A 15,370-nucleotide genomic window follows, 5' to 3' on the forward strand; every position below is an offset into this window, starting at 1 on the left:
TTCTAATTGGAAGAAGTCGAGATAAAAGGAGAAAAAAGGGGATAAGATGAAATTACCGCTTCTAATTTTACTGGGGCTTTTTGGAATTGTCCTTTCTGTAGAGCTGACATTTGAAGTACAAGATAAAGGCTCTGAATGTTTTTATCAAGACTTAACTAAGGGAGAATCAAGTACCATAGAATTTCAGGTAGGCTAGTAAAAGAATCTTAGCAAATTGATTTTATGACCCACTGTTAACAGCTTCAAAAAGAAATATAGGCCACCATTTGATTGTCCATTGAGTCTCTTACCAAACATAGGCTGGTCCTAGCCTAATAATTGTGTTAATCTTTCTCCTTCACACCTTTTCTGGGGCATTGGGTAATTATTTAGACTAGTGGTTAAGCACTTCTAACATAAACATGGGGTAAAATTCTAGTTGATTGACTTTTGGCTATCTCAGAAAGAGGTTAGGTTAGGAAAATGGAACTTTCAGGGATGGGTCTAATGCTAAAGTTTATCCTGGGAAAGTATTTTGAAGTACCCACTTCCACTCCTTGGTAAAATTGGAGCAAACATTATTACTGGATTTCATATAAAGTGAATATACCACTTGATGGCTTTTTTATGCTCTTTACAAATATAATAATTGCTTCTACCAGAAATTCAGATTTAAGCACTTTTTGACCTCTTAAAAATGACCTATAGCCTATGTGGGGTCATTATAAATCTGTAATAGTTAGAAACAAATTTGGACTATATATTATTAATTAAATATATATAAATATATATATATATAATAAGTAAATAAATATATATATATATAATATTATATAAATACATAATAAATATATAAACTAACCATTGATATATTTTTTTATGTGTTTGTGCTGTTGCACTGGTGATTTCTCCTCTCAGTTAAAATTTGATGTGCACAAACACAAAAAAAAATACAGCAATGGTTAGGTATGTATTTAATATATGCTATGCTTTACCCCCACCCCCCTAATGTGCAAATATATAGCCCAAATTTGTTTCTAAACTATTACAGATTTGTAATGACCCCATATATAGGTCAATTTTAAGATGTCAAAAAGTGCTTAAATCAGAAATTCCAGTAGAAGTGATTATTATATTTGTAAAGAACATACAAAAAGGCATCAAGTGGTATATTCACTTTATATGAAAGCCAGTAATACTGTTTGCTTCAATTTTGCCCCCTCCTTCTTCCTCTAGAGTGCCCTGACCTTTGATTACCTTTAAAAATATGTGTCTTATAAAAGTGAAACCTTGCAAAATAGATCTTCTGCTTTAATGAAGTACAATAAAATTGTTTTCAGCTTCACAACTTTGCTCAATCCCAATTTATAAGGTTTTAAAGATAGACTATACAAATACATTTCCTAAATTTTGAAGAAAAAACATTGATATGGCTCAGAATTCTACTCAAATAACAGGAATTGCATTTTTAGAACTAAAGATAGAGAAAAGGCAACTGGTAACTGAAAATTAAGGTAAAATGTTGTTTTGTCAAAATTTCAATAGGTATAGACCTGTCATGTAGGCAAATTTCTGGGCCCTCTAGAGGGAGAATGAGTGAAGGTGGGTACTTCAAAATACCTTCCTGGGACATACTTCAGCCTTTAGACTCATCCCTGAAAGTTTCATTTTCCTAACCCCTTTCCTAGATAGCCAGAAGTCATTCAACTAGAATTTTACCAAACATGGTATCAAAACAAAATAATAAATTTCTATTAGATTCCTTGTTTTATGTTCTTCCCAAATATTATTGTTACTTTTCAGACAATGCACCCAACCCTCCTGATTGTCTCAGATATTGCCCAAATAAGGTAAAATTCTAGTTTAGCTAATTCTTCTATCTTGGAAAGGGGCTAGGTTAGGAAAATGGTAAAATTTTTGCAGTTCATATAATTGACTTAAACCAATAAAGTGAAAATACCACTTGATGACTTTTCTATGTTCTTTACAAATATAATAATTGCTTCTACTGTAAATTCAAATTTAAGCCCTTTTTGAGCTCTTAAAAATGATAAATTTTCAGTTAAAGTATAAGTTATTGGTTGTTTTCAGCAAAATAATACTATATTTTCCCAGTGCAAAAATTATTTAAAATAAGGTTAGGTCAATAAGTGCTTAAATTTGAGTTTGCAGTAGAAGCAATTATTATGTTTGTAAAGAACATAAAAAAAAGGGCATCAAGTGCTATGTTCACTTTATTGGTAAGTCAATTATATGAACTGAAAAAAAAAATTATAGTGTTTTAAAGATATGCAAATACATTTCCTAAATTTTGAAAAAAAAACATTGATATGGCTCAAAATTCTACTCAAATAACAGGAATTGCATTTTCAGAACTAAAGGCAGAGAATAAGCAACTGGTAACTGAAAATTAAGGTAAAATATTGTTTTGTCAAAATTTCAATAGGTATAAACCTGTCATGTAGGCAAATTTCAGGGCCCTCCAGAGGGAGAAGGAGTAGAGGTGGGTACTTTAAATTACCTTCCCATGACATACTTTAGGCTGTAGACCATCCCTGAAAGTTTCTTTTTCCTAACCTAACCCCTTTCTGAGATAGCAAGAAGTCACTAAACTAGAATCTCACTGAAACTTTTAGTAATGAATCCTGGGCCAGAAAACGTAATCTGGGAAGATATTACCAAGCTTTTATGTTAACCTTCTTCTGATTTCTAGAGTTAAGAAATTTTCCTACTTGACAGGTTGACCTATTGAAATTTTGACAAAATACTATCTTATCTTAATTTTCAGTTATCACTGTCTTTTACCTTAAATTAACTTAAATCTCATTGTCTAGCAAAATGAGGATTAAATTCTTAGAATTGCTGGTTAGTGAGTGCTGATGGTTGGATATCTCAACAATATCAATCTCAGTTTGCCATGGCTTCAATGATCATTCTCCACCAATAGCTCTCTTCTAGACTATGCATTCTGATATAGTTTCTAACTATGCCCCCTAGTTCTGGCAGATTGGTCAAGTAGAAATGGCTTATTTGATGGAGAGTTATAATTCAGGAGACATCATAATACTATCATTCCTTTTATGTCTGTAGACAAGAGTGAGGAGTTTCATTTTCTTCAGGCAGGATGAGTATTATAATTATTTGTATTTGTCAATTGCTTTTGTAGCCCATCTCAGAACTGATTCTAACTTCAGCTGATCACCTTTGTTGAGGGGGCTAGCAACATGCATGCTAAACTCCAAATTAGGCATGGCCAATGCCTTATATAATTTAGTCATTGCCATAGGTGACCTACTAGTGATTGTTCTTTTTATAATGCCAAGGGTTTGGAGTGCTTTGGCTATAGCAATCTGTGTGTGCATAGTGAATTTTAATTCTTTATCAACTATGACCCCCAAGTTTCTCTCCACTTCAGATGAGATGATAGTTTGTCTTGGTCCATCCATCCCTAACGTATGATAAGGATATTTCTCATTTTTTCTTTCCAAAGTGGATTGTTTGACATTTATTAACATTGAAATAAAGCCTCTACAAAGTTACCCACTGGGAAAGCACCCATAGTTCATTCTGCATAGAAGCTCTCTTATCAAGTGTATCAGCAGATCCAATGAGTTTGGAGTCATCAGCATAAAGACTTATTTTATTTTTGATTGGTTGGTGTGTCATTAATATAAATGTTAAATTGTGTCAGTTCTAAGATGGTTCCCTGGGGCACTCAACTTCTTCCGAAAAGAAAAAATCCATTTTTCTCTAGTTTTAGTTCTAAAAATGCCATTGTTGTTATTTTGAATAGAATTTTAAGCCATATCAATGGTTTTTTTTCTAAATTTAGGAAATGTATTTGCATATCTTTAAAATCTTATAAATTAGGATTGAGCAAAGGTGTCAAGCTGAAAACAGTTTTGTTGTAGGGTACTCCATTTAAGCATTCTAGTCTACATACTTTTTACTCTCTTGGAAATGGTTTTGATTAGAAAAATGAAAACTTTTAGTAATGAATCCAGGGCCAATAATATACTGTGGGAAGGTTTTGCCAAGCTTCTATGTTAACCCTTTTGTGATTTCTATGTCTGAGAAATTGGCTCCTTGACAGGTCTATCTATACTTATTGAAATTATGAAAAAACAACATTTTATCTTAATTTTCAGTTATTAATTTTTTTTTCTCTGGCTTTACTTCTGAAAATGCAGTTCCTGTTATTTGAGTAGAATTTTGAGCCATATCAATAGTTTTTTTTTTCAAAATTTAGGAAATCTATTTGCATATTTTTAAAACCTTATAAATTAGAATTGAGTAAAGCTGAAAAGATTTTTGTTGTGCTTTGTCTAAGCAGAAGATATATTTTGCAAGGTTTCACTTTTAAAACATAAAGAGTTTTAAAGTTCATCAAAGATTGGGGCCCTCTAGGGAGAGAAGGATTGGGATAGGTGCTTCAAAATACCTTCCTAGGACATACTTGAGTCTGTAAACCTACCCCTAAAAGTTTCCTTTTCCTAACCTAAACACTTTCCAAGATAGTGAAAAGTAGCTAAACTAAAATTTTACCAAGATTAGGTTATACTAAGAAAGGTATATGAGCCATATCTAAAATAAGAGAAAAAGATATATTTCCAGTAAACATATGCTAAAACAGATTATTCAAGATTTTGACAAGATTTAAATTAACATTGGTGTATGAGCCACACCTAAAATAAGAGAAAAAGGCATTATTTTTGAGTTCATTAAAAAGTTTAAAATTATGTTTGCAACAGAAATGAATATCACATTTCTTTTAATATATGCATTCATCCTTTTCCTGCAATGCAACCCAGTCCCTACTCCTGATGGTCCCATATATACTCCTAGCCCTAATAACATATTTTTCCCTAATAATTGAATATCATCATACAGCACAACATATGTTCTTTGTTGAAACAGGCTTTCTGCAGTCTTGACTTGGTGCAATCTTGTTTTCCCTGAGATGATTTTTCAAAATATTAATTGAAAGGATTTTTAAAAGTGAGTAACAGTGAAAAGAAACTTTAATATGCTAAATAATATTGTTACATAATTTTGTAACACCAACTTTTTATCACCAAATAAGGTTTCTATTAAATTTGAGAATTACACATAACATGACAATAATTAATATTCTTTTGTAATGTTCTGCCTCTGGTCCACTTTACTACAATTTTTATGATCATTCTGTCCGTGAGTGCTTCATGTCTTTTTCATATTTTTGAGAATGGTATTATGAATTGAATGTAGATATGACATTTATTTCAGGTTTTGTACATTAGAAAATTGATTTTTTCTGCTTCTTAGCTAGCTTGAAAGTTGGTCCAACACTCAAAGATCTTGAATTTATTTTTGGCTTGTTTTAGTCCAACAGTAAATAAAATAGCAATTGAGATTTTCAACTAATTGTGTTTTTATGCAAATTATCCAGAAAAAAAACATTTCATATGTCAAAACATCAAATTAAAACAGTCAGATTCAATTCAATTTTTTATGATTTATACTCTTAAGGTAGAGATGGTACTAACAGGGAGGGGGGGGGGTAACAACCCTGGGGTTTGAAGTTTGGGGAAGGATATACTGGAATATTTTAGAAAGTCATATAGAATTCACCTACTACAGTATATAAATGTTAGCCAGAATTATGTCGAATATTTTGTAGTGTAGTCTACTCAGTGGGGAATTTGTATTTAGTTATAAAACCAAGCCACAATTATAATTTTTGCCTTTATGAGAGCTTTTTTTAAACTATGAGTTATGTTCTTTACTTTTTTGCACTTCTTTAATCTTTGGTATTTGCAGGTTGTTTCTGTAGGTCATTATGATATAGACAGCTTTAAAGTTTCTTCTTCTCTTTTTAAGATTCAGTGCATAAAGAAGTGGTAATTTTTTTGCCACCTACTGTCATCAAAGCAGAACAAGAATGAAGTTTGAAGTTTTATAATGATGTTGGATGTTTAAACTGTGTCTGTTAGAGGAGAACATTTTACTGTTTTAGTGGATATTAGAGGCTATAGTATTGATGGGTATTCAAGTCTTTTTCTGATTCCATTTCATTGACTGGTTATATCCGCTTGGGGGGAGGGGTTGATTGGCACTTTTTTAAACTATGAGTTAGGTGCTTCACTTTTTTAATCTTTGGTATTTGCAGGTAGTTACTGGGGGTCATTATGATATAGACATGACTCTGAAGTCACCCAAAGATGAGGTATTATTTCAAGCTGTTCAAAAACAATATGACTCACACACTTTTAATGCTGGAATGGAGGGAACATATTCTGCATGTTTTAGCAATGAATTTTCTACATTTTCTCACAAGCTAGTCTATGTTGATTGGCAAGTTAATAATGAGGAGCCACTGCCAGGGATGGAGGCCAATCCAACTGCAATGACACAGGTATTTATTGAATGTCACAGTATATACAGGTCATGGTATAAAGCTACCAAGGGTTATTGTATTGGCAAACACTCTTTATCTGTCCATCCTCACTTAAGAATTCTGCTCCCCCCCATCTAAGTAAAATAACCCAAAAATTTAAAATGTGAGGGCACACGTAGGGTGTAGGCAGTAGTTCCCCGTTTCTGGTATTTGTCCAAAACACCCAGCCTTCAGAAAAATTGATTGAGATTGCACCTTTTTTTCACCCCATTCCTCTAGGGAAAGCCTTGAACCCCTCTCCCCGTTCTTCTAGGCTGATATATTCAGGATATATGACACCTTCACAAAGATTTAAGTATAGACTAGACCAGCCCTATGAACAGGGCTGTTCCTAGGGTTGGTGATGTCCTGGGCAATAGTAATTACATGGCCTCACTCCAAATCAAACGTAAATGAAAAAAGCTCCAGAAGTGGCGCCCCCAGCTATGTTGACTGTGATGTCTGCTCAGTCTCTGTGTGAAAGTCTGAGCACCATAATTAATTATCAAACTCAGCGTGTCTAAAAACACAGCAAAAATATCAACAAAACTTAAGAGATAAAAACACTGATTATATGACCATAGTCTTGACTTAATAATGGTTAATAGTAATACTATTTATACATTAATAGTTTGAAATGACACACGCCTCTCTGACTTCAAATTCTGCCAAAAGCAACAAATTCTGACTTTTCTAGGTTAGGTATTAGTTGATTGTCATGAAACCAAGAATTTACATTCCAAGCAACAGTTTTGAGCAATAATTGTAGGCCCTCCTCATTGCCCACCTTCAGACTAATTGCTGTGTCATCTGCAGACAATTTTGGTAATTCTTCTTCTGAAGGCATGCAAATTGGAAGATAATATATAAAAATTAAAAAAAACATCACCCCCAATGCAGACCCCTGAGGTGCCCCTTTATTTTCTAGTGGAAAAATATGAGATGATTCCTCACCAACTTGAACTTTAAAACTTCTTTCAGATATGTACAATTTCACTTAGTCAAGAGCTATTCCATGAAATTTGTTAAAACATATATGGTTGTATAAGCAGTGTAAGCTCCACTTAGAAATTCTTAGCAGAGGCATCATTATTCAGACAGAGACATCAGCCCAAGCATTGCGTTAGATTCTGAACATCATAAATGATAATCATACTCAACATGTCTAACAAAACAACAAAAAATTTCAACAAAACTGAACCGAAAAAATTGTGATTGCTTCGTCATTTTTCAGATAGAAGCATTGGCCCAGTCCATACATGAAGTCCTGAGCAGTATAATTGATGAACAAAATTACACTAACTATAAGAATAAAAAAACCTTAGCAAAACTTAACAAAAATGCTTATTATTTATCATTTTTCACATAGAGGCGGTATTTCCAAGTATTTGTTTTTTGATATTTCAATTGGAGAAATTGAAAATAATGACAAATTTACCCCCTAGATATTGAAAAATGCATTTAATAATTTTTTGACACATTTTGACCAGGGGAAAAGGCTTTCATACGACGACAGTGATTAACTGTCATTGTTTTCAAAATTCGAACATATGCCAAGCTACAAACATAAACTAACTTGAATCATTGTTTCTTTTACTTATTTACTTTTTAAAGTATTTTAGGCTATGAGAGATGTAAAATGGCAAGATTTACCTTGTTTGATGAAGTATTCAGGTTGGTTGGGGGTGACGTTTTATCACCACTGAAATATGGGGAAGAAGATAAAAACCTCTAACATGTTGAACATAGACCATTTGTGCGTAGTGAATTTTGACGCCTGTGGGCTTAAGTCCAGTAAAACAGTATTTGGCAAATATTGCAGACATACACAAAGCAACTATGTTAATGTTGACATTCACCAGCAAAAGTTGGTAATTTTTAGGTTTCGTTCTTTCATTGTAACGTGTATATATTTATACATTTAGACAAAGAAGACTTCTCATGATTCAAATAGTTTTTCACGTATTATAATCAAAATTTTCATCACCTCCTATTGTAGTATCGTGATATTACATGAATATGGAATAGTGTAAAAGTTAAGCAAATTGAAACCTTGTGCTGTGGCCATGAGGGGGGGGGTACTTGGTTTTAAATCAGGTCTATGCATGAAATTCTGAACGTCATTTCTTACCAAACACAACTTGTCTAACAAAACAGCATAAATCTCAGTAAAAAAAGAATCATTAAGAATTATATTATCATTTTTCAGATGGAGACGTCAGCCCAATCCGTGCATGAGAATCTGAACACCATAATTGATTACCAAACTCACCACCGACTCCGTGAATCTCAAGGTCGAAAAAGAGCAGAGATTATCAACGATAGAGTCATGGTTTGGTCTATTGGTGAAACTGTTGCTATTTTAGTTGTTAGTGTTGGACAAGTGTGGATTGTTAAAAGCTTTTTTGATGAAAGGCGTCCAATTTGAATTTAGGCATTTTTATGACAAATGATGTAATACATCATTGTATTTATGATGTATAAATGTCTTGTTTTTTGTTCTTTTGGAGTACTTGCTTGTTATCAAACTGATATCTTACCAAGAAATGAATTAAGGGTGTATTTTTTATTTGTAAAATCAGTTTGTTGCCATGGTGATTTAGACCAGTGCAATAATTTTTTTTATGTGCTGTATGTGATGCATTATTAAACAAGCTTGCCTTGGGGAAGAGCAGGGGGGGGGGGGTTGAATCGATGTAAATTTTGACATTCTTAAAGTATTACGGATATCAAAATGATAAAAAAGGCATTGTTTACTCACTTTTTTTTTGTACCCACCATTACCGAATTGTGAGCGTGCAAGACTCACATTTTATGCCCCTACCGGGAAGGGGACATGGAATAAAAAATTGAAATTGATGGCTTAGAAACAAAGTTCTTGTGCACGTCTAGACGTTTTAGAAGATTAAAGTGACGCCTCTCAATTTGATTTATTATTGATTGACTAGATACCTGGCTTCAAACTTAAATACATTTGGAGGTCTATTCCATTAAAAAATTTATTTCCATTTTTCGTCGAATTTCTTAAGACAAATACGTTTGTGTAAGATTCCACTTAGCAATTCAAACAATCATATTTCATTTTCGTCGACTTTTATAAAATTGCTGGAAAATATTTGCATTTCTTTGTGTATGTACATATATAGACTTTGTATATGCATACTTTACATACTTTGTATGCACATATGTACTTTTTAATATGTACATTTGTTTGATACCCTTCCTTCTTTAAGTCAAGTTTATATTTATCCACTTTACCAACACTTTACTCATCCACTTTATCTACTCCATCCACTCATCCACTTCACTCAAACACTCCACTTTACACACTTTATTTATCCACTTTACTCAGGATAGAGACTCTGTGTCTGCATACCTGTGAATAGCTACATCGAAGACAAACTTCAAGGCTATATGTTGCTTCAAGGATCTACCTGTAAGCGACCCTATGTACATTAAATATCTTCTACCTTCATTATATACCCCTATCTTCATTATCCCCTTCATAAATATCCCCTATCTTCATTAAATACCAGATATGGGAAATTTTCTAGATATTGTGTTAAATAGTTTTGTGCTGCTGTTTACATTTAAAATGATCGTCTGCCGTTTTATTGGCCAGGGCAACATTGTTTTTTTATGGTTTTCTGCCATGTTAACATTGCTTGTCAGTGTTGTCAGTCATGGTGACATTGCCGTTATGGTTTTCTACCACTGCAATATTGTTTGTCATTGTTGTCGGCCATGGCAAAAGTATCTGTCATGGTCGTTTGCCGTGGCTACATTGTTTGTAATGGTTGTCTGCCATTGCAACATAATTTGTCATGGTTGTCTGCCATGGCAATATTGTCTCTCATGGTTGTCTGCCATGGCAATACTATCTGTCATGTTTGTCTCCCATTGCAATATAATTTGTCATGCATGTCTGCCATGGCAATATTATCTCTCATAGTTGTCTGCCATGGCAACATTGTGTAATGGTTGTCTGCCATGGTAGCATTGTATGCTCGTCTAGCATCGCTTTTCAACGCTAGATTTGTATAAAAAGCGAATACGACATAATGGCAGACAAGACTGAAATAAATTAAAAGTGGCTGTCTGGAATGTTAATGCCAGCATCTCAATCACCAACTCAATGAAAATATTTATAGTTCAATTGTTACTAAATAAGAATCAAAATTTCTGTCATGTCCAACAAGTAACAATACATGTCGATACAATGGTAAGAGGGGGGAGGGGAGGTAACTGTGCCATACAAGTACTTGTTGATGTCACTGTTGCCAGGCTCTGTTTTTAAAAACAGGGTCGACTTTTGATAAGTTGTAAAATGAAACACCAATTTAAAGTGGCTATCTAATGTGAATATTTATTTGTATATATATATATATATATATATATATATATATATATATATATATATATATATATATATATATATATATATATATATATATATATATATATATATATTATTAGTTTTGAGACAGGGGACGCATTTTATTAAGGTTTCTTTTTTCTTGAAAATAGCTCCAGCACTAACTTATGAAATTTAAACACGTTTTAATGTCACTGTTCCTAGATACTACTTCCAAACAAAGACCTTTTAATGTGACCATTATATTATTTTGGAGGTTTTTGTTTGTACATTTCTTTTTTTTTTAATAATCTCTTGGAAACCCTTTGATAACATAGCTTACACGGGACAGTTTCAGTCTTCAGGTAATGAAGTACCCCTCTCCGTCTGTCAATTTTTTTAATGTATCATTTTATCCATAAATTGGTATTTTGATACTCACCTTTCATAATATCTGATGGTGACATAGATTCCTTTATGGTCCTTGTGGAACTCTTTTCCGTCATGTGTATGTTTTTTTTTTAGGAACTGCTATTAATCATTGTGTATATTGCATTCGAAGTTTTATTCATTCATATAGTATCTTGGATGCTTCTTTTCAATGCATTTAGTTCAGAAAAAAAATTATTGTTAGGATGATCATTTAAGTTTTTCAAATTTAACAGGAGAGCAAAAATGAAGTCTTATGGGCTTTGTCGGAAGTTTTTTCTTTGAAAATTTTTGTTTCAAACCCTGTCAAAAATTTAATGTGTTCGCAACGCTGTATCAAACTCCCTCCCCCTTAATTTCTTCTGCTTCTTTTATATTCTATAATAATAACAAAATAATGGATGAAGAATAGCAGCGCTTTGTTATCTTAACTGATGCCCATATGTTATATAGAGGGTAGTAAAACAAGGAATCAGAAATTAGGATCGACATTGAGGTTCTATAAAATCAACAAAATACAAGACAGTTTCCAGGAAGACAACCGCTTCCCTTGTTCAACGCTATAAGAGCAAGTTTCAAAGAAATGTGTTTACGTTTTCTAAGCGAAAATGCAAACGAAATAAACCAGATAAAATATAATAAACAATGCAGAAAGCAAAAAGAACTAAAAAATCTAATTGGAACAGTTAAAAAAGCTATCAATGCTGGAAAACCTAACCAATAAAAAATACACTCACCAATATTCACAAATAACTTTCCTTTCTGGGAGACATATACAAATATTTCTCCAAGTTTCCAAATACTTCTAGTACTCACGAATATTACCTCCCGAAATATTCGTTTATTATTTTTGTTGGCCTTATTAAGCCACATTCTCGATCTGCAACTTTTTATTCTTTGTTATGGCAGGGCAACTTGGTTTACCGACTTAGAGCAGTTAAGCCGACATTTGACCTTAACATAAAACTAAAAAAATAAAGATCACAACACATCACAATTAACTGTGATCACAAAAATCACAATTAACAATATCACAAAAAAACTACTTAAGAGTAGTTAAGTCGACATTTGACCAAAAACGTTACAGTTCAAGATAAGCCATACTCAATTTCAAATCAGGCACATTTATATATATGGATATAGCACGCTTTGCATGATATTCAATTAATTATTTAGAATATCTTGTCGTAATCAACTTGTTTTTTAAACTCAGCTAATCCAATTGTTGATTTTTCATTTATTTCCTTTAATAAACGGAATTTAACAGCTGAATAACACCTTTCCTGGCTTGTGTTTAAGTCATTCCAGTCTAATAAAATTTTACTTGATGATTTTATCTGATATAGGATGTATTCCGGTTTACTTTAAAGAAAAAACTATATACTGAAATATTAATTTCCTATGAAATATTAATTTAAATATTAATTAAGTATTACTTTCCTGTCTATTAAAGCTTGCTGCAGTTTACTTATTATGAGCAGCAAAATTACATATGATATTTCATTCATAACCCACTTCATACAAAAATGTCAGACACTCATGTCTTAAAAGGAGAACCTTTTAAATTACCTTAATTAAAAGGAGAACCTTAATTAAAAAAAAGAAGAACCAGAAACGAAACATTAACATAAAACTAAAAAAAAATAAAAGTAAAGATCAAGTAATAAAACATTAACAACAACTATCACAAAAAAAACTGACACGGCGATGGTAAGCACCCTAGTCTAAGCGGAATATCCTCTATAAGCGTTCCATATTTAACCATGTTATGCACAACAATTAAATTAACTAAACAGATGGACTAAGGGATGATGGTTATTTGCTACATTAAATTAGTGGGCGGGTAGGTTGAGCTAGTTAGCAAAAGGTTTTTGGTTTGACTCTCACAAATGGCGAGTTCTTAATAGGGAAAATGCATATTATTTGAAATTTTGAAGGAATAAGTGAACTTTATAGAAATTATAGTTTTTTCGGTATTAAAGGAAGGAGGATTTGGGTGGGGGTCTTAGTAGTTTAGCTGCTTTATAATTCTTATTTCGTGCTATATTATCATATTTGTCCTGGAAATCCTTAGTGTGGTTTCTGTAGAGCCAGCTATGTAGAATCAAGCACAAGTTACATGTAATGAGAGTAATAACTTTAAAAGAAAAAAAGAACATGACCTGTCATGTAGCACCAGTTCTGCCATCTAGCAAACCCAATATATATCATCGAAAAATCAACTAAATAATAGATCTAAAATGACTATCTAACGCGAACATGAAACTGTTTACAACTGGGTTTTTAACAAGCATTATCTGATGTGCCCCCTCCTCCCATTCAATATCAACTGGCCCATCTGTAATAACAGAAGGGCAACCCAATATATATCATAGAAAAATCAAGTAAACGATAGATAAAATAGATCTAAAATACTGTCTAACGCGAACATGAAATTGTTTACAACTAGGTTTTTAAAAAGCATTATCTGATGTATTACAGAAGTACCAGTATAGGGCCAGTTGAAATGGAATGGGAAGAGGGGGCATTTTATCCTCCATTATTTGTCATGTAATAGAAAGTAGCTTTCCGAAAATATTTCTGATTATATCTACAACCCAAACATGATTTCGTCGTCAATGTTGCAAAATATCAGGTCCAAAAGTAGGCCATGCTAAAAAAAAAAAAAAAAGTAAACATCGTCACACCCTTAAGTTCAGTTTCCAGGTTTTCTTTTTTTAAACTTATTTTTAAGGAGACTTGTAACATCAAAATTTAATATTTTTAGTTTTCCTATAGCTTTTTTTTATTAGCTAAATATACTTAAATGACAAAAGTGTCTTAATAGTTCTAACAACTAGCACTGGATCGCTAACATTTTTTACGCTGACTGACATTGACCCTTTGAATCTTAATTCACATGATCTTTTATCTAAGGGTAGAAAAGTGGATAAAGTATTAAATAGGTTAATTTTGGGTTGATTGAAAGTGAGTTTTGTTATTTTTATATATTCTCTGCCTTCTGAGAAAATAAATGTTTGTTTTTATTTATATTCATTGCATAGTATGTTATAAACACTGACAAATTTTAGTATTACTTTTACTAATGAACTACATAGTTCTTTACCCCCCCCCCCCCCCGATAGTAGCCTGAAATATCTTCCACCATTGAACATTGAAAACAGTGGTCCGAATACACCACCCCCTCCCCCACGCCTGATGGGACTTGGTCCCTCTTGTGCCTACCCTAATATTTAATTAACTGAAAGCACAAAAACACTCATTTTTGGAGTAGTCGTTGCGTGTGTGTGGTTTTTTCGTGTATAAAATATGGTTTGAGGTACCTTAACCGTGCTCTGTTTCACAATATCTTTCAATTCATATACTTTCACAGTTCAACAGCAATCTTCTTAGTGTCAAATATTGACTTTATAAACGTGTCTAGTGTACAGAATTGCAAGCAATGTCGTGTCTAAAATGACACGAAAAAACACTTGGAGGATGAAAGACTAGGTCTTTCAATTAAGATCCATATTGTTCTGTATGTTTTTTGTACATTGCCTAGTTTAGTTTTTTGATGATGTAGCCCCCCTCCTATTTGTGGTGTAGCCCACAAAAAAAAGAAATTATGCAGAAATTCCCTAATCAAGAGCACATGTCTATACATTCTTTAAATGCTTTTTTGGTTACTGAGAGAATCTTGTTACTTATTCAGGATCTAAATTAAACTAATTCTATAGTTGAAAATGTGGCCTCATTTTGGTATGTTTTGTATTAAATCAAAATATACCAAAATTTTAAATTTTGGTTGTCTTGAAGCTACGCGCACTGAAGTTGTCTTGAAGTGAAGTGTCTTGAAGCTACACGCACTGAAGTTGTCTTGAAGTGAAGAGTTATTGGTTGTCTTGAACCAAGTTTTGGTTGTCTTGAAGCTACACGCACTGAAGTGTCTTGAACTGAAGTTGTCTTGAAGCTACACACACTGAAATATTTGTTCGTGGTGGTCATTACCCATTTTCATTAACCTGGTAATCATCGCTCCCTTCTTCTTTTTCATTATGAAATGCGACAGAAGTACAAAACTATCTGGGTCTTCTGGGTATTGCTTCATGCTATTCTGAAATTATGTAATGTAGTGAAGACTAAGGCTTTAAAAATAGGTCTTCATATGGCCCTGGTGGTTCAGTGGTGGTGCGCCTGTCCTGGCCTGTAAA

At 32.8% G+C, this 15,370-nt stretch overlaps 1 protein-coding gene across 1 annotated transcript; it reads left to right on the plus strand.

Moving 5' to 3' along the window:
• Window positions 1–14,207, plus strand: LOC136038507 (transmembrane emp24 domain-containing protein 7-like). The gene is made up of 3 exons (XM_065721601.1): window positions 1–187; window positions 6,128–6,373; window positions 8,604–14,207. Exons 1-3 carry the CDS (start codon window positions 47–49, stop codon window positions 8,820–8,822), a joined length of 606 nt encoding a protein of 201 aa, XP_065577673.1. The 5' UTR covers window positions 1–46; the 3' UTR covers window positions 8,823–14,207.
• The last annotated feature ends 1,163 nt before the right edge of the window (window positions 14,208–15,370 follow it).

Source organism: Artemia franciscana, chromosome 18 (genome assembly GCF_032884065.1).
Source record: "Artemia franciscana chromosome 18, ASM3288406v1, whole genome shotgun sequence".
Taxonomy (NCBI): Eukaryota; Metazoa; Arthropoda; class Branchiopoda; order Anostraca; family Artemiidae; genus Artemia; species Artemia franciscana.